This window comes from Haematobia irritans, chromosome 1, assembly GCF_050003625.1.
Source record: "Haematobia irritans isolate KBUSLIRL chromosome 1, ASM5000362v1, whole genome shotgun sequence".
NCBI classification, from domain to species: domain Eukaryota; kingdom Metazoa; phylum Arthropoda; class Insecta; order Diptera; family Muscidae; genus Haematobia; species Haematobia irritans.
The window spans coordinates 74,198,111-74,225,611 of NC_134397.1; the positions used below are offsets into that span (position 1 = coordinate 74,198,111).

General features: G+C 36.9%; 1 protein-coding gene across 4 annotated transcripts in view; it reads left to right on the plus strand.

Moving 5' to 3' along the window:
* Naam (Nicotinamide amidase) overlaps window positions 1-27,501 on the plus strand; it is a 143,936-nt gene that overhangs the window by 66,208 nt on the left and 50,227 nt on the right. For all 4 annotated transcript variants that reach the window (XM_075290769.1, XM_075290767.1, XM_075290768.1 and 1 more), the window contains exons 2-3: window positions 207-412; window positions 4,897-5,083. In XM_075290769.1, coding sequence (XP_075146884.1) covers window positions 327-412; window positions 4,897-5,083 — 273 coding nt within the window. In that variant the 5' untranslated portion in view covers window positions 207-326. The remainder of the gene's footprint in view (window positions 1-206; window positions 413-4,896; window positions 5,084-27,501) is intronic.

The following is a 27,501-nucleotide window of genomic DNA, read 5'->3' on the forward strand; positions in this document are numbered from 1 at the left end:
TTAAAAAGTTTCAGTTATTTTGAATTGAACAATTATGTGCTTGTATTCAAGACTTTTATATCTTGAAAGTTCTGAAACTCACACATACTCGCACACACATATTAATGAATAAAAGCCTATCTCCTACATTCTCTATAAATGTGTTTGTTTATATCCTTGTTGATTTATATACATATATACCATTTCTTGTTATTTTTGACTTACAGTTCCGTAGCCGAAAGAGAATTTCTTTTGATTTTTTTTCTCTGCAAAAGTGTTTGTGGCCTTCTTGTCTTGTATAAAAATCCCAAGTAAATAGCAGCTTCGAAACATTTGCAATAACAGGTATGGACTCACCAACACCGCCAATTGTCATCGACGATCCAAACGGTTCAGCAATGGATGCCTGTTTCACTGCATTCGATAAAGACGGGTGAGTTAGTGATCAATGAGACAAAAAAAAATAAATTTTTAAATAATAATAATATAAAAATAATATATGGAACAGTGTTAAGTAAAGAAGACATTAAATTTTATTTTAGCATATTTAAAAAATTTTGCCATTTCATTATTTTATATAGTGTGAGTGTGTTTTATTGCTTTTCGTGCTACTTGTTTGGTTATTAATTCCCAAAAGAAATGTGATATAAATAAATAAAATTTACATAATATGACAATGCTTTTGCGTGTGAATTATGTGTAGAAGACAAACGTAAATATGAGTTTATCGATTTAATAGAAAATGTTATCAATGAAAATTTGTGGCCTAGAATATGAAAGCTCAATTTTATTACAAAACAAAAAAACAGAACAAAAACTAAGAACACTAAAATATTAGAACACAGGTATTTACGGCGTTCAGTTCGGCTGGGCCGAATCATAAATATACACACTCAAAAACAGTGAGCCCATCAGAAAAGAGATTTGTTCCATTTTCGAAAATTTTAACAAAACTCTATTACAAACGCAAATGTCACGCCGATTTCTCAAAAAATAACTAAATATTTTTCGACACACGCAGAGAAGGAATATGATCACCTCAAACATGTTTCAAGAGCAAAATGTTATTTTTGTATGGTGACCATGTAACATGTTTGTCACTAAAAAGTTATTTTCTCGTCAAATATAACTTGCTTGCCGAAATCAGATACATGATTTCCGAGAAAATAACATGGTTGCGAAAACCATGTTACATGGTCACCACCCAAAAATAACATTTTGCTCTTAAAACATGTTTGAGGTGATCATATTCCTTCTCTGGGTGCAAATTCGCGAAAATTTATAATTTTTGATTTTTTAAATTGTTAAAGAAAATTTTAGGTTTGAAGAAAAAAAAAAATTGGAGTTCAAAATTGCGAAAATATCTTTAGTACCATACGAAGGACGCTTTATTGGCAAAATCTAAGATTAATTAATTAATTTTAAGAATTTTTTAACATAACTATTTTGTGGGAGACACGAATTTATGCTTCATTTGTGTATAATTTCCCCTCGTTTTTAGTTAATTTCATTAACGTACACAAATAATTATTAAAGTCAAGAAAACTTTCTCCATGAATTAACGTAGAAATAAATTGGCTTTAGTGCCATATAGAGTTAAATTTTTATACCCTTCACCACTACTGTGGTACAGGGTATAATAAGTTTGTGCATTTGTATGTAACGCCAAGAAATAATTGTCATAGACCCATCTTTTTGTATACCGATCGGCTTAGAATTAAATTCTGAGTCGATTTAGCGATGTCCGTCTGTCTGTCTGTCTGTCTGTCCGTCTGTCTGTATATGCAATTTTGTGCACAAAGTATAGGTCGCAGTTTAAGTCCGGTCGTCCTCAAATTTGACATAACGTCTTTCTTCGGGTAGAAGGCAATCGCTATTGATTTTGGAAAAAATCGGTTCAGATTTAGATATAGCTGCCATATATAGTTATCACCGATTTTATCATAATTCACGTATTTATGAACCGACGTTCTTCAAACTTTGTACATCTGAATGTTGTGTCAGTCCCGTAAAAACTTCCAAATATCAGCTAAATCGGTTCAGATTTATATATAGCTCCCATATATATCTTTCGTCCGATTTGGATTTATATGGCCTCAAAAGCCAGAGTTTTGCCCTGAGTTGCTTGAAATTTTGCACAAGGAGTACGTTTTATAGTATCGTTAATTGTGCAAAATTTAGTTGAAGTCGGCTTAGATTTAGATATAGCTCCCATATATACCATTCGCCCGATTTGGACTAATATGCCCACAGAGGCAAAAGTGCTACTCTGATTTACGTGAAATTTTGCAGAGGCAGTAGAATTGAACTTGAAACTTTGCACAGGCAGTAGAATTAAGGTTCTGCATATGCGTGTTTATTTTGGTTTAAATCGGTTCAGATTTTGATATAGCTCACATATATATCTTTCGCCCGATTTTCCGTCATATGACAACAGAGGTCAAAGTTGTAATCCGATTTACGTGAAATTTTGCACAGGGAGTAGATTCAACATAGTAACTATGCATGTGAAATTTGATTACAATCGGTTCAGATTTCGATATAGATTCCATATATATGTTTTTCCTATTTAGGCAAAACTGGCCGAAATTTTGCAATCAAATTCTGTATATTTTTAGCCGCATTACCCCAATGTGAACGACAAATAAAATCGGAAAATATTAGTTCTATTCACACAAACATTTAAATTCGGGATGATAACACAGGGGAACAAAATTGAACTTGTTTTGTGTTGAATTAAAATTTATAGCAAAACTAGCGTAACCCGGCCCGCTTCGCTGCGCCTTCCGAAGCGTATTTGTAGGAACATTTGGTGTAACTTAGTCAACCATATCCTTCGTGCTGAAAACAAATTCGAAAAGATTTGAATTCTTTCAAACAAATCGGACTACTTGCTTTTTCGTTTATAGGTACAAATACGGCGGATATGCATATGTAAAACGGTTCGCCTCCAAATTTTTTAAATAATGTTCTGTATTCAAGTAGTTGGACAATCTTCTATATTTCTTGTGAATTTTAAGTGTGGTTTGTCAAGGAAAGGTATCCTTCTCCTCAACATATCTAAAAATTAAGCACTATATTATAATAACATACAAAGAATTACTGTTTCCCATCAAATAAATCGGAAAAAGCACAAGTAGTAAAAAATTTTACCACATTAACATTTGCTAAAATGTTGGAAAATGATGCACACTCTACGTTGGCTGCCAATTTCATGTAAATTTAAGTTCTTTACTAAAAAGAAGTCTGGAGGAAGCCGGTGCAAAAATCACAAATTAAGTACCGAGTTCCCATTTACGGACAACCCTCTACTTTCAATTTAAGAAAAAAAAAAAAAAACGGACAAAAGGGAACCCTCTCCCCACCATCGCTCCACTCCGACCTGATATCGGACTATCACGTACCCTATATTAATTTCACAACTACTCAATGGTCCCTATAAATTCTATCGAAGTAAATCAACAAAGTTTATTAATTTTCCCCTTCCCCAACCAGATATCGAAAAATCATATACTAACATAATTTAATTTTACACGTTCCCTGTAAATTTCAAGTAGATCGGAGGTGTTTAAATTTTGCTCTATTGTTTAAAAGGGACGTCACTTTCCCCGATACAATATCGACAAACACCGTAGTGAATAGCACCCCTAACCTTCCCTGAAAATTCTTACCACTTCCTTCAAGTGTGGGGCAAGGAATTTTGCTCTATTGTTTAAAAGGGACGTCACTTTCCCCGATACAATATCGACAAACACGGTAGTGAATAGCACCCTTAACCTTCCCTGAAAATTCTTGCCACTTCCTTCAAGTGTTGGGCAAGGAAGGTTCCCTCTTCGTTCATAACCTTCCCCCACTGCCTTTGTAAATTTCAAGAAAACTTAAATTTTTTTTTGCAGTTTTAGAGGAGGTCCTCCTCCCCGACCAAATATCGAAAAGTGATGTAGCGTATCTTTTGTAAATGTCCCAGAAAATGTCAAGCAAATTATAAGCCTAAAGGGCGGCCTCTCTTCCGTCCAAATATCACAAAATCCGGTATCAACTATTTATATCGTAACCTCTCCCCAGTCCTCTGTAAATTTCAAGTAACTCGGTAAAGTTTAATTGTTTCTCTGTATGTACTTAAGAGAAGCGGATGTCTCCCTATGCCCTTTAATTTTTTTTTTTTTTAAATCAGGAACCTGATATAAATTTCATAACCTCACCCATTTTTTCCGTAAAATTTCAGTCGGGGGAGTTTAGTTTTGTCTTCACTGTACTTTAAAAAAAAGTCGGGCAAAAGGGTGGTCCCCCTCCCCGACCAAATATCGAAAAATAGTGTAGCTGATATTTGTCTACATTCAATGACAATTTCAAGCAAATCCCATAATTTTGTTCCAAGTTTCAAAAAGTAGGGCAAGGGGGAGGCCCCCCTCCCCGTCCAAATATGAAATCATCAGGTACCCCATATTAATTCCATAACTTCACCGCATGTTCTTTGTAAATCTCAGATAATTTAGAGAATTTTAGTTTTTTCACTGTACTTTAAAAAAAGTCGAACAAAGGAGAGGTCCCCCTCCGCCACCAAATATCGAGATATAAAGTAGCGGATCTTTGTCTAGATGCCAACCCCAACCTTCAATGAAAATTTCAAGTAAATCGGTCAACTTTGGTCCAATTTTCAAAAAGTCCGACAAAGGGGAGGTCCCCCTCCGCGACCAGGTGTCAAAAAATTACGTACCCTATTTTCACCACATGAACGCCCCCTATGATCTCTGAAAGTTTCAAGAAAATCGGTTCAGCCGTTTCGGAGCCAACTCGGAACATACAAACAAACAATCAAACAAATAAACAAACATAGATTCAATTTTATATATATAGATATATTATTTTTTTTCTTTATAGAAATTGATTCATTGAATTTTTTCGTTATCATTTTAGCGATGATCGTTTAAGTCTAAATGAATTTTCACTCATCTGTCGTGCTCTTTTTCGCAATGACAAAGGACACATATACGAGGTACCTGCAGATCGTTTGGAGCAAATATTCGCTGTTTTTGATACAAATGAAGATGGCTTCATCGATAGAGATGAATTCAAGTTTTGCTGGAATAATTGGATCAAGACGGTAAGTTGGCAAAAAAGTTTATTTAGCAAAAAAAAAATCCAGGAAAAAAACAGCATAATTTTTATTCATTGATTTATTTCAATCAATTTTGTGGTTTTAAAGCGTGTTTCACTAAAGGCTTTCTGTTCTAAATAAGACCATATAAAGACGGGCTTGAGAATTAGAGTACTTTTTCGATCACCGTTTGCATTTTCTCTATAGTAATTCAATCCCCTTCGAGCGACTTAAAGTTTGTAAAGTTTCTCAGAGAATATCTAAAGGTTAAAGTGGCAGCCCGATTAAGATTCAGGCTCACATAGACTATTCAGTCCATTGTGATACCACATTAACTAAAAGTACCTATTACATATGGGCACTTCTAGTTTTAACCGTTAAACCTTCTCGATTATTTTCTTCTGTTGAACCAACCAGATTGTTCCAAAAACATTAGCAGAACGCTTAAGTTAACGTTTTCCAGGTCCGCCAGTAATCTGAAGCTATATGCCCCTAAAATTTGCTTACGCCTTACACAAAATGCAGGACACTCACACAAGAGGTGTTTTATTGATTCCTTTTCCTCCGCATCATGACAGCTCATACAATAGTCATTATACTTCGCACCAATAGTTTTTGCAAAATCGCCTATCAGGCAGTGACCCGTTATAGCAGATATCAAGAGTGATATCGAGAACACTAGCATATCTAGTGTGCGGTTTAAGTTTAAATGGGGCCATATTTGCTTGGTGTCGTTACAACCCTACAATTCTCCCATCGAACATTTGCCATCATGACAGTCTTCTCACGCAGTAAGAGCTTGCAGGTAGCCAGAGGCATACCGACAGATTCTAGTTCCCCTGGAATATGTAAGGTAGTTCCCAGCCTTGCTAGCTCATCTGCTTCGCAGTTCCCCGGTATGTTCCTATGGCCAGGCACCCATATTAGGTGAATATTGTGCTGCTCAGCCATCTCATTGAGAGATTCGCGGCGGTCGATGGCCGTTTTCGAGTTGAGGAACACAGAGTCCAAGGATTTTATTGCAGGTTGACTGCCTGTGTATATATTAATGCCAAAATTTTTTGGAACATTACTTCTCAGCCAATTCGCCATCTCTCTTATTGCTAATATTTCATCCTGAAAAACACTACAGTGATTAGGTAATCTTTTCGCTATTCGAAGTTCCAGATCTTTAGAATATACTCCGAAACCCAATTGTCCATCCAATTTGTAGCCATCAATGTATAAATCTATATATCGTTTATTCCCCGGATTATACTTTTTGTCGAAAAGTATAATCCACTACGTTAGGAACATCTGGCATTATTTTGAGGACCGCACTGTGACCGTAACTTTTTTCCGAACACAGCGATAGCTCGAACAACCGCACAGCCGTTGTTGCAGCTGACTGTTTGGCCAAAATGTCTAAAGGCAATAGATGCAGCATGACATGAAGGAAATTTGTTCCTGTCTTGCTGAATGCACCTGAGGTACACAAGCACGCCATACGCTGAACTTTGCCTAAATTTGTCGGCTGGTGAAGTGCCGGCCACCAGACTACAACACCATATAGGTCTAACCACTGCCGTGTATAGCCAATGCACAATTTTTGGTTTTAGTCCCCATTTTTTCCCTATTGCCTTTTTGCACGAGTATAAAGCTACCGTTGCTTTCCTCGCCCTTTCTTCAATATTAAGCTTAAAGTTCAGCTTCCTGCCCAAAATAACGCCAAGGTATTTTGCACACTCGCCAAAGGGAATTTCAATACCCCCTAAGGAAATGGGCCTAACCGTGGGAGTTTTGCGATCCTTGCAGTACACGACTGGTTCTGTCTTTGCAGGATTTACCCCAAGACCATTACCTTTCGCCCATTTCTCAGTCATCCGGAGGGCTCTCTGTATAATATCTCTGATTGTGGATGGGAATTATCCCCTGACTGCTAACGCCTCATGATATGAGTATGCCACTACTTTTATCCTTTCTTTTTCTAGGGAAACCAGAAGGTTGTTTATAGCAAAATTCCAAAGAAGAGGTGATAGAACTCCTCCTTGGAGAGTGCCTCTGTTCACAAACTTTTTTATGTTTGCTTGTCCTAGTGTGGCTGAATACGTCTCTTTGTTAGAAGTTCGTCTAACAGCCCAAGTAAACCTGGACCAACATTCAGAGTTGTCAGTCCATTTAAAATCGAGCTCGGATGGAAACGCCACGATTGTGTAATCCTTGGCAGATAGTTAGCTTTCAATAAAGCTGACTAGTTCATGTAATGCGGTCTCAGTAGACTTGCCCTTCGGGTATGCATGTTGTCGTTTCGAGAGCAACGACAGCATGCATCCGCAACCACTTTGCAGAAAAACACTACAGTGATTAGGTAATCTTTTCGCTATTCGAAGTTCCAGATCTTTAGAATATACTCCGAAATCCACTTGTCCATCCAATTTGGAGCTATCAGTGTAGAAATCTATATATCGTTTATTCCCCGGGGCACCACGTCTCCCTGTTGGGAATTAAAGTTGCAAACTTTTTGTCGAAAAGTATAATCCACTACGTTAGGCACACCTGGCATTATTTTGAGGATCGAACTGTGACCGTAACTTTTTTCCGACCACAGCGATAGCTCGCGCAACCGCTCAGCCGTTGTTGCAGCTGACTGTTTGGCCAAAATGTCTAAAGGCAACAGATGCAGTATGGCATTAAGGAAATTTGTTCCTGTCTTGCTGAATGCGCCTGAGATACACAAGCACGCCATACGCTGAACTTTGTCTAAATTTGTCGGCTGGTGAAGTGCCGGCCACCAGACTACAACACCATATAGCATTATAGGTCTAACCACTGCCGTGTATAGCCAATGTACAATTTTTGGTTTTAGTCCCCACTTTTTCCCTATTGCCTTTTTGCACGAGTATAAAGCTACCGTTGCTTTCCTCGCCTTTCTTCAATATTAAGCTTAAAGTTCAGCTTCCTGTCCAAAATAACGCCGAGGTATTTTGCACACTCCCTAAAGGGAATTTCAATACCCCCTAAGGAAATGGGTCTAACCGTGGGAGTTTTGCGGTCTTTGCAGTACATGACTAGTTCTGTCTTTGCAGGATTTACCCCAAGACCATTATCTTTCGCCCATTTCTCAGTCATCCGGAGGGCTCTTTGTATAATATCTCTAACTGTTGATGGGAATTTTCCCCTGACTGCAAGCGCCACATCATCTGCGTATGCCACCACTTGTATCCTTTCTTTTTCTAGGGAAACCAGAAGGTCGTTTATAGCAACATTCCAAATAAGAGGTGATAGAACTCCTCCTTGAGGAGTGCCTCTCTTCACATACCTTTGTATGTTTGCTTGTCCTAGTGTGGCTGAAATGCGCCTCTTCCTTAGAAGTTCGTCTAACAGCCTAAGTATACCTGGATCAACATTCAGAGTTGTCAGTCCATTTAATATCGAGCTCGGATGGACCTTATTGAACGCCCCTTCGATGTCTAGAAACGCCACGATTTTGTATTCTTTGACAGATAGTGAGCTTTCAATAAAGCTGACTAGTTCATGTAATGCGGTCTCAGTAGACCTGCCCTTCGAGTATGCATGTTGTCGTTTCGAAAGCAAACTTGAATCGACGCTAGTTCTAAGATAAATATCTATCATCCTCTCCAGAGTCTTAAGTAGGAATGATGATAAGAAATCCTTCGCATTCGAGTGAGAGGCTTTTCCCGCTTTAGGTACGAAAACGACTTTTGATTCCCTCCACTTTCGTGGAATATATGGTAAGTTGATACATCCTATATATATATCGCCGACAACCAGGGGATAATTCTGTCATCCACGTGGTTATGGATTCTGTTATAATTTCTCAGGTAATTGTTAGATTCATCAACTGAAGCAGTACATGGTGGCTGATATCATATTCCATATAGTAAAGCGTTATATTTTTTAATTGTATTGTTCAATGTAAAAAAAAATCGGAAATGTTAGTTATCATCAGAATCAGATTAGATTTGTTCAAATTAAATATGACATTTAAACAACCTACAAATCCATCACACGCTGCACGAAAGTAGCTCTGCGAGACTTTGGTAGTCTCAGTACCAATCTTACTCTCTAAAATGTAGATGAGGACAAAATTTTTGAATTGTGGGTTAGTCGGGGAATGGGATGCTTGGGGATTTTATAGGGAATATCCAGAATTTTGGGGAATTTTCGAAATCTGTTCAGTACAATAAATGAAGTTTAAAATTCTGGTTTATATGAAATTCTTTGTTTTTGGACTTGCTTTAAACAGGGCTTAAAGAACTACAGCGAATCTTTAACAAAAAAATAAATAAATAAACCTTACCACCTATTTATTCCACCGCATTCTGCTTGGCCAAGAATTTTGTTTATTATTGTCTAATTATTTCGAGTCGAAGTATTACCCCCTCATCTGCGTACATCATATTCAATACATATAAACCCATATACAAAACAGTAAAAAAAACTTCAAGTCTACTTTTACCATAACATACATAACTGTCAAAAAGTTGTTTTGCATATGGGCAATACACGCAAAAAAATAATTCTTTCCTCCCAAACGAAATTTTAGACAAACAAAGTTCGTTTCTCATTTGCTTTTCGCTGTAAGCAAGTGTATTTGGAAGAAAAGTATATACTTGTTGTGATAAACGTTTATTCTTTTCCAGGATGTAAAAACAATTTCATAAAGACAAACTCAAACAAACAAAAAAAAACATTGTTTTCTTGCTAATTGCATTTTCCCTCACTCTTTCTCACATCCACGAGGTTTTTTAGTTCTTAACACCTTTTCCTGTAATACCAACAATGTAGAAGAAATTATACGATTTTATAAATTTTTAAATTTTTTTTTACCTTTCGCCTGGACGGAGAATTGAACCGCGGACCATGCACTTTGTAAGCCAACACACTAACCACTGAGCTATGTACCTGTTATGGTCATCAATAGATAAATATCCATATAAGTTATATTTATATAGCATAGCTTGCGGCGCCCACGAACCGAATAAATAAAGTTTATTTAACAGAAACAAACATTTAGTTTGGCACCGTGGAGCAGTGGTTGCTACGTCCGACTTGCTTGCCAAGGGTCGTGGGTTCGATCCCTGCTTCGACCAAAGTTTTTTTAGTTTTTTTTTTACATATATTCCAGATATGTTCGGAAGATTCCGAAAAAATGTTCAACATTACATTGTGGTATATTAAATTTTGAACTGTAAAATGTGTCTTATTAAAGACCTAAAGTCAGAAAAGAACTGTGTTTGATATAAACGAAATGGACTGTGTTGTTGTTTCAAAACTAACTTTTTTATTGAAAAAATAAAAATTTTGTAATAAACGAATTTTTTTGGTGATAAAAGTTTGAAATTTTCGAAGCAATTCAAAAAACTCTAACAAAAGAAAAACGTTTTTGGTACACGTTTTCCAAACGTTTTTTTTTCTTTGCGTGTAGAATATCCCAGCAAAAAACAAATTGGAAGTTCTTCCAAAGGCACAATCTTAAAAGCACTTCCAGAAGATGCACTCCCAATGATGTTCTTTATTTTAACTACCCAGGAAGTTCTTTTAATTCAATTTTTATACCCTCCACCATAGAATGGGGGTATATTAACTTTGTCATTCAGTTTGTACCACATCGAAATATTGCTCGAAGACCCCATAAAGTATCTGGGTCGTGGTAAAATTCTGAGTCGATCTGAGCATGTCCGTCTGTTGAAATCACGCTTACTTATTGATGTAGGTCGGATGGTATTGCAAATGGGCCATATCGGTCCACTTTTATGTATGGCCCCCATATAAACCGACCCCAAATTTGGCTTGCAGACCCTTTAAGAGAAACAAATTTCATCCGATCCGACTGAAATTTGGTCAATGGGGTTAGTATACGGTCCCTAAAAACTACGCAAAAATTGGTCCACATCGGTCCATAATTATATATATCCCCCATATAAACCGATCCCCACCGATTTGACCTCCAGAGCCTCATGGATGAGCAAAATTCATCCGATTCGCTTGAAATTTGGTACGTGGTGTTAGTATATAATCTCTAACAACCATGCAGGAATTGGTCCATATCGGTAAATAATTATATGTAGCCCCCATATAAACCGATCCCCAGATTTGACCTCCGGAGCCCCGGAAGAGCAAAATTCACCCGATCCGGTTGAAATTTGGCACGTGGTGTTAGTATATGGTCTCTACCAACCATGTAAAAATTGGTCCATACCGGTCTTAATTATATATAAGCCCCATTTAAACCGATCCCCAAATTTGACCTCCAGAGCTCTTGGAGGAGCAAAATTCTTCCGATCCGGTTGAAATTTGGTACGTGGTGTAATGTGGTACATTGCGCTAGTATATGGCCGCTAACAACCATGGCAAAATTGGTCTGTATCGGTCTATAGTTATATATAGCCGATCCCCAAAAATAATCTACCAAAATTTTATTTCTATAGAAAATTTTGTCAACATTTTATTACTATACAAATTTTGTCAACATTTTATTTCTATACAAAATTTTGTCAAAATTTTATTTCTATAGAAAAATTTGTCAAAATTTTATTGCTATAGAGAATTTTGTCAAACTGAACTATATACGTATTTAATCGGCCTTTTTATACCCTCCATCATAGGATGGGGGTATATTAACTTGGTCATTCCGTTTGTAACACATCGAAATATTGCTCTAAGACCCCATAAAGTATATATATTCTGGGTCGTGGTGAAATTCTGAGTCGATCTAAGCATGTCCGTCCGTCCGTCCGTCTGTTGAAATCACGCTAACTTCCGAACGAAACAAGCTATCGACTTGAAACTTGGCACAAGTAGTTGTTATCGATGTAGGTCGAACGGTATTGAAAATGGGCCATATCGCTCCACTTTTACGTATAGCCCCCATATAAAGGGACCCTCAGATTTGACTTGTGGAGCCTCTAACAGAAGCATATTTCATCTGATCCGGCTGAAATTTGCTACATGGTGTTGGTATATGGTCTCTAACAACCATGCAAAAATTGGTCCACATCGGTCCATAATTATATATAGCCCCCATATAAACCGATTCCCAGATTTGGCTTGCGGAGCCTAAAAGAGAAGCAAATTTCATCCGATCCGGCTGAAATTTGGTACATGGTGTTAGTATATGGTCTCTAACAACCATGCACCAAATGGTCCACATCGGTCCATAATTATATATAGCCCCCATATAAAACGATCCCCAGATGTGGCTGCGGAGCCTCAAAGAGTAGAAAATTTAATCCGATCCGGCTGAAATTTGGTACGTGATGTTGGTATATGGTCTCTAACAACCATGCAAAAATTGGTCCATATCGGTCCTTAATTATATATAGCGCCCATATAAAACGATCCCCAGATTTGGCTTGCGAAGCCTCAAAGAGAAGAAAATTTCATCCGATCCGGCTGAAATTTGGTACGTGATGTTGGTATATGGTCTCTAACAACCATGCAAAAATTGGTCCATATCGGTCCTTAATTATATATAGCGCCCATATAAACCGATCCCCAGATTTGGGTTGCGGAGAAGCAAATTTCATCCGATCCGTCTGAAATTTGGTACATGATATTGGTATATGGTCTCTAACAACCATGCAAAAATTGGTCCACATCGGTTCATAATTATATATAGCCCCCATATAAACGGATCCCCAGATTTGACTTGCGAAGTCTCCAAGAGAAGCAAATTTCATCCAATCCGGTTGTAATTTGGTACATGTATATGATCTTTAACAAGCGTGCCAGAATTGGTCCATATCGGTCCATAATTATATATAGCCCCCATATAAAACGTTCTCCAGATTTGACCTGCGGAGCCTCTTGGAGGAGAAAAATTCATTCGATCCGGTTCAAATTAGGAACGTGGTGTTAGTATATGGTCGCTAACAACCATACCAAAATTGGTCCAATCACACAAAAATTGGTCCATATCGGTTCATAATCATGGTTGCCACTCGAGCGAAAAATAATCTACCAAAATTTTATTTTTATAGAAAACATTGTCAAAATGTTATTTCTATAGAAAATTTTGTCAAAATTTTATTTCTATAGAAAATTTTTTCCAAATTTTACTTCTATAGAAAATGTTGTCAACATTTTATTTCTTTAAAAAAATTTTTCAAAATTTTATTTCTAGAGAAATTTTTGTTAAAATTTTATTTCTAGAGAAAATTTTGTTAAAATTTTATTCGGTTCATAATAAAATTTTCATCATTGTCAAAATTTTATTTCTATAGAAAATTTTGTTCAAATTTTATTCTGTTCATAATCATTCATGGTTGCCACTCGAGCCACAAATAATCTACCAAGATTTTATTTCTATAGAAAATATTGTCAAATTTTCTATTTCCATAGAAAATTTTGTGAAAATTTTATTTCTATCGAAAATTTTGTTAAAATTGTATTTCTGTAGAAAATTTTGTCAAAATTTTATATCTACTTTGTCAAACTGAATTATATACGTATTGGATCGATCTTTTTTGATTTAATATATACCACGTATGGACTTACATACAATTTAGAAGATGGGTTAGGAGGTTTTAAGATAACTTGCCATCGGTAAGCGTTACCCCAACTTAAGTAATTCGATTGTGGATGGCAGTGTTTAGAAGAAGTTTCTACGCAATCCATGATGGAGGGTACATAAGCTTCGGCCTGGCCGAACTTACGGCCGTATATACTTTTTTTATTTAATTGACATCACTTCGGCTTAATGACACCATTATACAACTCTTTTTTGTCCATAGTGTTGCCAAGTTTTTGTTGCAAAAACCTAATGTTGCTATGCATGAGATTTCTAAAATTGCACTTTTAGCAAATAGCTGTGGTTTTGATCAGTATAAGTCTTAATTAGAAGCATCGTCATATAATCTCAAATTTGCACAAGTCTTTGCCTTAGGTTAGGTTGGGTTAGGAGGCAGCCCGATATATTAGGCCCACTTAGACTCTTCAGTCCACATTGGTGAACTTCTCTCTTATTACTGAGTGCTGCCCGATTCCATGTTAAGCTCAATGACAAGGGACCTCCTTTTTATAGCCGAGTCCGAACGGCGTTCCACATTGTAGTGAAACCACTTAGAGAAGCATTGAAACCCTCCGAAATGTCACCAGCATTACTGAGGTGGGATAATCCACCGCTGAAAAACTTTTTAGTGTTCGGTCGAAGCAGGAATCGAACCTACGACCTTGTGTATGCAAGGCGGGCATGCTAACCATTGCACCACGGTGGCTCCCATTTGCATAAGATAAAAATTATCGGATGAAATTTTTGAACATCCGTCTCAAAATTTTGTTGAGGATTTTTAAGGGGAATTTAAATTGAGGATTTTTGGGGACGAAAGCCAAGAGCCAGGAAAATATTGGCAACACTGCTGGCTACTTTACTCCTTGGCTTTTTCTAGTCTAACTTTTTTGTGCATCGGCAAGCTTCTGCACTTTTCGGAACTTCAAGGGCTTTAGTCCAATCTTATCAATGTCACAGCAGTGTAGACTTCTATCAAATGTGGTCTGCGTTTTTCAGATCATATCTGGATTTGTTATCGTTCTTTTGCTCCACTTTTTAGACGCGATGACACACTGTCAGTATCACGGTTCCGAGCAATGGTACGAGAAACTAAATCCATGATAGCGACATGTGATTTTCCAGCCAAATATAAAACAATCACGCTTGAATTCCATCACGAATAACTTTATATCTGAATGCAATACATCAAACTGATTTCGAAAGCTTGTAAAATTAACTATCGCTAGAGTAAAGAGTAAATCAGACGAGCGGTTTAGAAATGATAGCAACCTGAAGTTGACTGCAATACATACCAGCCACTCTGTATATTTTTGTTAGTCGATTTTTCAATCATTTTCTTACCAATATTTTTCGTATTTCGTTATATCCTAGAGCGGAGTGAGAGAATATCCATACCTTCGCCTAGCCTTGAAGTTTCATAAATGGTTTTTTTACATTCCCTTTCGGGCTGTGGTTGAAAACACTACTCCTGCCACTTTTTAACGATATTTTAATCATAGTCCATCTTAAGTGGAATTACGAATGATTGACATGAGATTTAATAGGATAATCATGTTAACAGTTTTCCGATCGAATGTTGCAGGATATGGATAATCTCGTTAAGCAGCGATGTAAATGAAATTTCACAAAGCAATTTCTACATACACAAGAGCATATCGAAGCAATAGTGGAAAATCTATGGGCTGATAATAAGGAATGTCAGTTTCATTGAAAACACAAGGAAATTGAGAGTTTCACATAACCCATTTATATGAACTATTTTCAAAACAATCAATCAATGCCACTGTTCCACTTAGCGTTCAACCCTTCATTTATTTTTTTTTAGTTACATTTCACTTGCAATCCTGCATGGATTAAAAAACGATTTGTTCTAATATGAATACTGAAGATAAATCAGTTTTGTTGTGAGTATGCAATTTTACTGCTCTGACATGCATTCACTTCATTCAACATGAAACAGGAGGAGTTCGCCTCCAATGACACTGACTGATATGGGTGGGCGAATGGTTGTAAACAACGTTGATTCATTCGCACTCGGTATCATGCAACTCATTGGTAATATAGCATCAACGATGTGTAATGCATGGTTGATCTGTTGGACATGACACAGTACCATAGACAAAGAGGAATGTGCATTCACTCTCAGTCCTTCACTTACGTACGTTGACGTTGTTGTGGAAGGACATCCAATGCATTTTGATGGGGAGACAAAAAACGACAAAGTAATTGATGTTCACATGAATGAAAAATCGCGGACATTAGATCGGTGCGGATGTAGACAGAATGTTAGGTTAGGTTGTAGAGGATGACATCAATTCTTGAATTGATTTGATGCGCACTTGGACCACTATAGGGTCGTTGTGATTCCTCGATGTAATTTTCTCAATTTCTTCCTTTTGTTGTGGTTAAAGTCGCTCAAGAATTTCCATCTGTTCGTCTTCCTTAAAATAACATCCTGCCAGAGGCCGTGATGAAGCGGAGTATGTGTCCTTAAGTTACACTCCCGCAGATCGGTCAGAGCCTGAAAGAAAGAGGAGCCCAGTATCTGGTTTCTTCTAATGGTTAATGCTGGACACTGACATAAGGAGTGGTACGAATCTTGCGTACACGCAGAGAAGGAATATGATCACCTCAAACATGTTTCAAGAGCAAAATGTTATTTTTGTATGGTGACCATGTAACATGTTTCCCACTAAAATGTTATTTTCTCGTCAAATATAACCTGCTTGTCGAAATCAGATGCATGGTTTACGAGAAAATAACATGGTTTCGAAAACCATGCTACATGGTCACCACCCAAAAATAACATTTTGCTCTTAAAACATGTTTGAGGTGATCATATTCCTTCTCTGGGTGTAACTTCCGAGTCTAAACACCATCTTTAATGTCCGCTCATTCCACGAGCGCCCTCCTTAGCCATCACATCGGTTTCTTCATTCCTTCATTCATTTCCCATTATTCCTCAATGCCCAGGTACCCAGCACAGAGTTACATTATTCTGTTCAGTGAGAACCCTGAGTTCTCTACGACAGCGACTGACTACCTTATGTCCACATTACCCAGGGCTTTTATAGCTTATTGGCTGTCGATGAAGAAACTCTTATTTGGTTCTGAACAATGGCCTCATCAACTGCAACTCAGGAGCTTTTATGATCGCAGAAAGTTTCACCTCAAAGATACTGCAATTGCTATTCAATGTGTAAGACTCCTGTATTCCTAGTTCACTGCAATAAATGCCACTACCTGTACCTTCGTGAATTTTCGATCCGTCTGTATACATATTCAGGGTTCCAAAAGGTGTCCTCCCTTATTTACTCTCACTCTTCCATACTTGGGATAATATATCTTGGCTTATGATGATAAACATGCTCAGTCGCCACATATATAGTCCGCTACCAGTTCCTTCGTGAATTTTCGATCCGTCTGTATACATATTTAGGGTTCCAAAAGGTGTCCTCCCTTACTCTCACTCTTTTATACTTGGGATAATATATCATGGCTTATGGTGATAAACATTCTCAGTCGCCACATATATAGTCGGCAAGAAGTTGGGTATGTCTGAAAACAGTGCCCTCCAGTTTTTAAGTCCCATGAACATCACCTCTGCTATTTTCTTTATAGGCAAATCGGGCGGACAAACTCCCATCACTACCTCCAAAGTGGCAGAGGCTGTGGTCCTCATAGCGCCTATTATATAAATAAGTGCCTATTGGTTTTAATTTCGGTTGTCCTCGATTGTCCGCCAAACGTGGCATCAATATATGGCCACAGGTCTTATAACCACAGTATAAAGCCAATTAAAAAGGGAAGGTCACATTCCCCATCGCTCTCCGACCAATTTCTGACAAGTGTTCAATACCGCATATGCTTTCTTTATGCGGTCTGCGGTATTTTCAATCCAGTCTCGTTTAAAGTCCAAGAGAACTCCCAAGTATCTTGCTGATTTCGAGAGACTCAACTTCAACCCTTGAAATTCGGGAGCTTTGTATCGAATGATCTTTCTACAGACAGGATGTTGGACTAAAGTGGAATAGATTTTCATATATGCATTATAGTGAATGAAGGCGTTTTCCTTTGTTTAGTGATCTAGAGAATAATCTAGGCGGCTAGCAATGAAAACATATCCGAAGAATTGACCTACGCAAATAATTCAACGAGGTGTCTTATAAAGTGAATTACTTAGGAGTAACCATAAACAGAATTGGAAGAGCCACATCAAAGAGATGACTGAGAAAGCCTACAGATGTTGGGCAATGTACAGAAGAGCGGTGGGCTCTTAGTGGGGCCAAAATCCAAAGGGGTCACACGGATATATGAGACCATAAATAAGCCCAATCCTGGTATACGCGTCTATATTCTGATGAGCATCAATGAAGAGGAAGTGCAACATAGACATTTTACAACAGATTCAAGGGACATGTTGTCTTCGTATCACGAAACATGACGAACCATCAACGGATAATAGGGAAGACGGTGGGAGTAAACGTGTGACTAAGGTGTTCATTGTTACCGAGTGTGACATTTTGACACTAGTAAGATGGTCCTTGGAGAATGGGATTCCAGAACAGATTACAGAGGGAAATAACTGCTACACCGATGGATCGAATATGGATAAGACTGGGCTGGGCTGGGCGTATATTTTAAGGACCTAGATACCGAGATTCAATTCCGATCGAAGCACAATCCTGCAGGCAGTAGTGGGTACCATAACGGAATGTGCTAATTGGCTAATTGACTGAAAAAAATTAACATTTTCACAGGTAGCCGGATGGCAAAGAAGGCAATATTAGGTATTAGAGTTCGTTCGCAAACCGTATTAGAATGCAAAATAATGATAGCGAATACTTGGAATATATCATATAGGTGCCGGGACATGTCGGAATAAGAGAAAATGTAAAGCCAAATGAACTGACGATAAGAGCTAGAATACATAGGGAAGTCAACTTAGAGAACGTAAAGTTCATAGAGGCAACGCATAAAGCGATGTGGACCCATGCAACGGTCAAAAGGACGGCGAAAATACTATGGGGGAGCCACCGTGATGCAATGTTTATCATGTCCGCCTTGCATACATAAGGTCGATGGTTTCCACCCCGACCAAACAAAAAAAGCTTTTCAGCAGTAGACTATTCCCTCTCAGTAATGTTGGTGACATTTCTGAGTGTTTCAAAGCTTCTCTCACGGGAGCCACCGTGGTGCAATGGTTAGCATGTCCACCATGCATACACAAGGTCGTGGGTTCGATTCCTGCTTCGACCGAACACCAAAAAGTTTTTCAGCGGTGTATTATCCAACGTCAGTAATGCTGGTGACATTTCTGAGGGTCTCAAAGCTTCTCTAAGTGGTTTCACAGCAATGTTGAACGCCGTTCGGACTCGGCTATAAAAAGGGGGTCCCTTGTCATTGAGCTTAACATGGAATCGGGCAGCACTCAGTGATAAGAGAGAAGTTCACCAATGTGGTATCACAATGGACTGAATAGTCTAAGTGAGCCTGATACATCGGGCTGCCACCTAACCTAACTTAACCTAAGGTGGTCATTGCTACCGAGTGTGACATTTTGACACTAGTAAGATCGTCCATGGAGAATGGGATTCCAGAACAGATTACAGAGGGAAATAACTGCCACACCGATAGATCGAAGATGGATACGACTGGGCGGGGCTGGGCGTATATTTTAAGGACCCACATACCGAGATTCAATTCCGATTGCCGGATCGAAGAACAATCCTGCAGGCAGTAGTGGGTACCATAACGGAATGTGCTAATTGGCTCATTTGGCTAATTGACTGACAAAACGTTATTTTCACAGGTAGCCGGATGGCAAAGAAGGCAATAGCAGGTATTACAGTTCGTTCGCGAACCGTATGCAAAATAATGATAGCGAATACTTGGAATATGGCATATAGGTACCGGGACATGTCGGAATAAGAGAAAATGTAAAGGCAACTGAACTGACGATAAGAGCTAGAATACATAGGCAAGTCAACTTAGAGAACGTAAAGTTCATAGAGGCAACGCGGGCCGAGTTGGATGAATGTGTACGAGAGACACATAAACCGATGTGGCAACGGTCAAAAGGACAACGAAAATACTATGGGGGAGCCACCGTGATGCAATGTTTATCATGCCCGCCTTGCATACATAAGGTCGAGGGTTCCACCCCGACCGAACACAAAAAAGCTTTTCAGCGGTAGATTATCCCACCTCAGTAATGTTGGTGACATTTCTGAGTGTTTCAAAGCTTCTCTCACGGGAGCCACCGTGGTGCAATGGTTAGCATGTCCGCCTTGCATACACAAGGTCGTGGGTTCGATTCCTACTTCGACCGAACACCAAAAAGTTTTTCAGCGGTGAATTATCCCACCTCAGTAATGCTGGTGACATTTCTGAGGGTTTCAAAGTTTCTCTAAGTGGTTTCACTGCAATGTGGAACGCCGTTCGGACTCGGCTATAAAAAGGAGGTCCCTTGTCATTGAGCTTACCATGGAATCGGGCAGCACTCAGTGATAAGAGAGAACTTCACCACTGAGGTATCACAATTAACTGAAAGTCTAAGTGAACCTAACCATGGAGTGACCCAGATATAAACATCTGGAGAACTACTCAAGGAGCGTAGGGCGACAGTCAGGAAGGCCATGGATATCTTGGCTTGGCCTGAGATCACATCTGTGCTGATTAGGAACAGCACACGATGGTGCATGTAGGCGTGATTTAAGGATGATGAGACTTTGGACAATTACCTTTGTTACTTCCCTGCCTTTACAATAAAAAAATAGACGTAAAAGCGTGCGAATACTGGCTATATCTGCCGACATGAGACAGGACAACTTGAACCCACTTTTAAACCTAACCTAACTTTACTCCCAAGCAAAATTTTAGACCAACGAACATCGTTTAAAAATAAGTAAGATTTTGTTTAGCATTCCTGCAATACATGAATGCAAAATAACAAAATGCAATATCTTTACATCTTTTTTACCATTTCTGGAATACATTTTTCACTCCCTGCTAATGCACAGCATGAATACATAGTTCAGTTTGTTTGCATATGAAAGTGATGTAAAAGTCCTATGTTGTGTAGTGGATATTCTTAACTATATCATCTCATCCTTTTGACATGATCCAAGCTAAATACATATCAAAGAAAACAGAACAACAAAAACTGGAAAGAGACAATGATGAAGCTTTAGCATCAAATTTGATATCAAAGCCATATTCATTGTAAGTCTACCCGGAAGACTTTAATATGGAAATATGATAATTTTTCTATGACGTTTACATGTCAAAGTTGTTGTAATGCAGTGTTACCATTTTCAGGTTTGTGTGCCCTACATTGCACTGGGGGTCATATGTGGAAAGCATAACTCATTTCGAAACTACAGAATTTTTGTTGTAGATGTCCAAAAGAAGACTGTTACAATTTCGACGACTTCCTATGAAGTCGATGTTCATATAGGTTTAACCATGGACTCTTAATTCGATCTTCAATATCGGAGATCGAAGTTTTTATTCCTCATGGAGTTATGAAATTTCATACTCCAAATATTTGCAAATCGGATAAAAATATTTTATTTTGGTCCTCAAAATAAATGTAAACCAGGTTTCTTGGTGTACAAAAGCCGAAATTTGGTACGCGATGTGAGTATATAACGACTAACGACCATGCAAAATTGGTCCATATCGGTTCACAATTATATATAGCCCCCAAATAAACCAATCCCCATAGTTGCGGAGCTTTCTGGAGGAGTAAATCTCATCCGATCCGGTTGACTTCTAACAATAAATATACGAAAAGTTGTAAGACTTTTCCCCATTTAGCTTTCTACACGGAGAAAAAAGACTGTTTTTCATATGTTTGGGTATAAAAAGTATATGTTTGGAACTCAAATTTTTTAACACATTATTTTTAAGAGCAAGCATATAATGTTCATAAAGTAGCATAAAAAGTTTGGGACATATATGTTAAGATGTTAGAACATATTAAAAAAATCGAAATGATTTATGATTTATAGGTCGATATCTATGTATTACAAGTATAGGAAAATTTAAGTCATTCTTACAAGTTTTCGACTTAGCAGTGGCGATTTTACAAGCAAAATGTTTTTATTTTGACCATTTTTGCCGAAATAAGAAAAACAATTATATGGGAGCTATTTCGCATACATAGCTACAATATTAACTCTACTAGCTATGCAAAATTTAAAGTAAATTAGGGCAAAACTCTAGCTTCTGGGGCCATATAAGTGCATATCGGGCGAAAGATATATGGGAGCTATTTCTAAATCTGAACCGATTTCAACTAAATTCGGCACACTTTACGACACTAACAATTGCACTCCTTTTGCAAAATTTAAAGTAAATCAGGCTGAAATTCTGTCTTTTGGAGCCATATTAGTAGATAACGGACGAAAGATATATATGGGAGATATATTTGAAACTGAACCGATTTTTTCAAACATCAATAGGGTTCTATTCTGACCCCTAATACATACTTGTGGAAAATTTGAAGTCGATTGGACTAAAATTTCGACCTTAGACTTTAATTGCAAAAATGTGTTCACAGACAGACGGACATGGCTAGATCGACTCAGGGGCCGACCCAGAACAATATTGCCAAAGACACCCTATGCACCCAGAGAAAGAATATGATGCCCTCAAACATGTTTTAAGAGCAAAATGTTATTTTTGGGTGGTCACCATGTAACATGGTTTTCGCAACCATGTTATTTTCTCGGAAATCATGTATCTGATCTCGGCAAGCAGGTTATATTTGACGAGAAAATAACATTTTAGTGACAAACATGTTACATGGTCACCATACAAAAATAACATTTTGCTCTTGAAACATGTTTGAGGTGATCATATTCCTTCTCTGCGTGTGTCTATCTCGTCTCCAGGAAGAAAACTTTCGGTTATTTTTAGAACATTTTCAATATTTTTAGAAAATTTTAACTAAACAGTATTACAAACGCTGGCATCACGCCGAAATCACAAAAATAAGTAAATATTTTTCGAACAAATTCAAGAAAATTTATCAGACATAATTAAGTTTTTTCACATGTTAAAGAAAATTTTGTAGTTTGAAGGAAAAAATTGGAGTTCAAAATTGCAAGAATGACACACGAACTTCATGACTTATGAACTATGTTGTGAGAAATACGAATTTAGTAAATCTTTATGCTTAATTTATGTATAATTTTTCCCGTTTTTTAGTTAATTTAACTAACGTACGCAGAAAATTATTAGAGTAAAGGAAACTTTCTCCAAACATAACATAATAATTCCATGAACTAAAATAAAGTTAAATTGGCTTTAGTGAAATAGAGAGTTCAAATTTTTTTTGAGTGTGCAATAAATTTTTTAATCAAAATAAAAGCACAAAGTCAATTAAGTGTTATAAAATAGTTACGTCTTTCATTAAAAAAATTAATTAATACAATCGTTTTTTTTGTTTTTTTTTTTTTTAATAAAACTAAGAACACAAAGTTATGTTAGTTAAGAAAATGTGTGAAAATTTCACCGTTTCTACTAAACAATTATTTGTTTTAATTAACAATTTAATTTAAAAATTTAATTGATGTCGATTGCAAAACTCTATTAATTGTTTAATTGGTATATTTATGAGTAATTAAAACGGTAATTGGAAATTGGATTGAAGTTTAACTAAATAATAAATAATTGAATCAATTAAAAAACTCAGTTTTCCATCGATCTCAATTAAATTTTTGATTGAATCGATTAAAAAATTAATTGGAATTTTCAAATCAAATCAATAAATTTTTTAATCAAAAATTTTTTCTATGCCCAATTAAAACTGTTATTGATACTATAATTTTCGTTATTGAGACATTTCAATAAAAACATGTAAGTAAGTCCATACGTGGTATATATTAAATCAAAAAATACCGATTAAATACATTTATAATTCAGTTTGACAAAATTTTCTATAGAAATGAAATTTTAACAAAATTTTCTATAGAAATAAAATTTTAACAAACTTTTCTATAGAAATTAAATTTTAACAACATTTTTTACAGAAATAAAATTTTGGTAGATTATTTTTGGCTCGAGTGGCAAACCATGATTATGAACTGATATGGACCATATTTGGACCAATTTTGGTATGGTTGTTAGCGGCCATATACTAACACCACGTTCCAAATTTGAATCGGATCGGATGAATTTTGCTCCTCCAAGAGGCTCCGGAGGGCAAATCTGGAGAAAGGTTTATATGGGTGCTATATATAATTATGGACCGATATGGACCATTTCTGGCACGGTTGTTAGAGACCATATACTTACACCATGTTCCACATTTCAACCGGATCGCATGAAATTTGCTTGTCTTAGAGGCTCCGCACGCCAAATTTGGGAATCGGTTTATATGGGGCCCATATATAATAATTGAGAACCGATGTGGACCTATTTTTGCATGGATGTTAGAGACCATATACTAACACCACGTTCCACATTTGAACCGGATCGGATGAATTTTGCTCCTCCAAGAGGCTCCGGAGGTCAAATCTGGAGAACGGTTTATATGGGGGCTATATATAATTATGAACCGATGTGGAGCAATTTTTGCATAGTTGTTAGAGACCATATACCAAAACAATGTACCAAATTTCAACCGGATCGGATGAAATTTGCTTCTTTTAGAGCAATCGCAAGCCAAATTTGGGGGTCCGTTTATTTGGGGGCTATATGTAAAAGTGGACCGATATAGACCAATTTTTGCATGGTTGTTAGAGACCATATACTAACACCATGTACCAAATTTCAGTCGGATCGAATGAAATTTGCTTCTCTTAGAGCAATCGTAAGCCAAATTTGGGGGTGCGTTTATATGGGGGCTATACGTAAAAGTGGACCGATATGGACCAATTTTTGCATGGTTGTTAGATACCATATACTAACACCATGTACCAAATTTCAGCCGGATCGGATGAAATTTGTTTCTCTTAGAGCAATCGCAAGCCAAATTTGGGGGTTATACGTAAAAGTGGACTGATATGGCCCATTTGCAATACCATCCGACCTACATCAATAACAACTACTTGTGTCAAGTTTCAAGTCGATAGCTTGTTTCGTTCGGAAGTTAGCGTGATTTCAACAGACGGACGGACGGACATGCTCAGATCGACTCAGAATTTCACCACGACCCAGAATATATATACTTTATGGGGTCTTAGAGCAATATTTCGATGTGTTACAAGCGGAATGACAAAGTTAATATACCCCCATCCTATGGTGGAGGGTATAATTCATTGGAATTTTCAAATGAAATCAATAAATTTTTTAATCAAAAATTTTTCTAAGCCCAATTAAAACTGTGATTGATATTTTCGTTATTGAGACATTTCAATTAAAAGAAAATTAATTGGATCAATTAATTTCGTTATTGAATCATATTTTATTTTTTGTGTAAGAAAATACAATTTTACTATTTACTATTGTAATATCCAGATACCCTGGATAATCGAAAGTTGCGAACAAGCTTAAGGCCAATCGGATGTAGCGTAACCATTTGTTTGCGTTATTTCAAATTTATTTGTGTTTTTCGTAGTTAGATGATGATGTTTGAGTGCTTCAGGCGTTACTAAAAAATTTATGACATATGTGGCTTTTTATTTTCACATATAAAACCATGATGAAACAAAAAGGTGGGGTACAAATATTTTGTTATTGATTTCACAAGCAAACAATATTATAATTTTGTTATTTTATAACTTTTACTCACACATATGTTGAAAATGTTGCAATTTGTTGCAAATCTCGATAACGGTTGTGAGTCACGAGAATTGTCCTGAACCACGTGATTCATCATGAGCGTTTCCCTAAAAGCAATAAATTCTTTACTTACGATACCCGTTGCCACTTTTGTCTCCAATGAACTTCGTTCAGGTTGAAAGAAAGAACATTTACAAAAACAGAGACCATCGTTGGTCCAAACATTTTATTCCGGAAGAAAGAAAATACTTTGTTGGATGTACTAATTACTCTTATTTTTTTGGGCCACAGCCATATTATCGATCAATCGGCAATAGTCAAGAAATATTATCGAAATATAATAATCACGAGCGTTTTTCACTCCACCTGAGTATTATATGTGACGATGTTCATTATTTTTTCATGTTGTGTATTCCTTGTCGGTCTTTTCTCTCTCTCTCTCTATAAATTCCAATGTTAATAAACAAATGATACAAAACAATAAACGAATGCACAAATACACTTTTGATATTTAATAGGGTATAAAGAAATTAAGTTAGATAAAATGAAATTAATTAAAAACAAATATATACGGCCGTAAGTTCGGCCAGGCCGAATCTTATGTACCCTCCACCAAGGATTGCGTAGAAACTTCTACGAAAGACTGTCATCGACAATCGAATTACTTTGGTTGTGATATCTTAAAACTTCTTAACATCGTTTTCTAAATTGTGAGTTAGTCCATACGTGGTATATATTAGACAATACGTAGAGAGCCAGAATTGAAATATGGGGGTCGCTTATATGGGGACTATATACAATTATGAACTTGATATGGACCGATTTTTGTGTGATTGGGGATCGATTTATCTAATGGCTATATATAACTATAGACCGATATGGACCTACTTAGGCATGGTTGTTAACGGCCATACACTAGCACAATGTACCAAATTTCAACTGACTCGTATGAAATTTGCTCCTTGCTTAGAGGATTCTTGCGAATCCTCTAAGCAAGCCAAATTTGGGGGTCCGTTTATATGGGGGCTATACGTAAAAGTGGACCGATATGGCCCATTTGCAATACCATCCGACCTACATCAATAACAACTACTTATGCCAAGTTTCAAGTTGTTTCGTTCGGAAGTTAGCGTGATTTCAACAGACGGACGGACGGATGGACATGCTCAGATCGACTCAGAATTTCACCACGACCCAGAATATATACTTTATGGGGTCTTAGAGCAATATTTCGATGTGTTACAAACGGAATGACAAAGTTAATATACCCCCATCCTATGGTGGAGGGTATAATAAAGTACAAATATTAATAAATTCTATTAAATCAACCGAATAAAAATGTTATTTGTTTACAACAAAATTTATAATATTAATAAATTATGGCTTTGAGCTGAGAATATATTTATGTTCGTACGCGCAAAAAAATAATTCTTTCCTCCCAAACGAAATTTTAGACAAACAAATTTAGTTTCTCATTTGCTTTTCGCTGTAAGGAAGTCTAATTGGAAGAAGAGTATATACTTTTTGTGATAAACGTTTATTCTATTTCAGGATGTAAAAACAATTTTATAAAGACTAACTCAAAAAAAACAATCCTTTCTGGGTAATTGCATTTTTCATCACATCTTTCTCACTTCTACGAGGTTTTTTAGTTCTTAGCACCTTTTTCTGTAATATGTTAAAAAAAATTTTGAAGAAATTATTCGATTTGATAATTTTTTTTTTTAATTTTACCTTTCGCCTGGACGGGGAATGGAACCGCGGACCATACAATTTGTAAGCCAACACACTATCCACTTAGCTATGTAGCTGTTATTGTCATCAATAGACAATTATCCATATAAGTTATAGTTATTATAGCATAGCTTGCGGAGCCCACGAGCCGAATAAACAAACTTTATTTAACAGAAACATACATTTAGTTGGGCGCCGTAGAGCAGTGGTTGCTACGTCCGCTTGCATACCAAGGGTCGTGTGTTCGAACCCTGCTTCGTTTTTTTTTTTGTTTTACATATATGTTCGGAAAATTCCCAAAACAAAAGTTCAACATTACATACTACTATATTAAATTTTTACTATGAACTGTAAAATGTGTCTTATTAAAGACTTAAATTCAGAAAATAACAGTGCTTGATATAAACGAAATGGACTGTGTTGTTGGTTTAAAAGTATTTTTTTT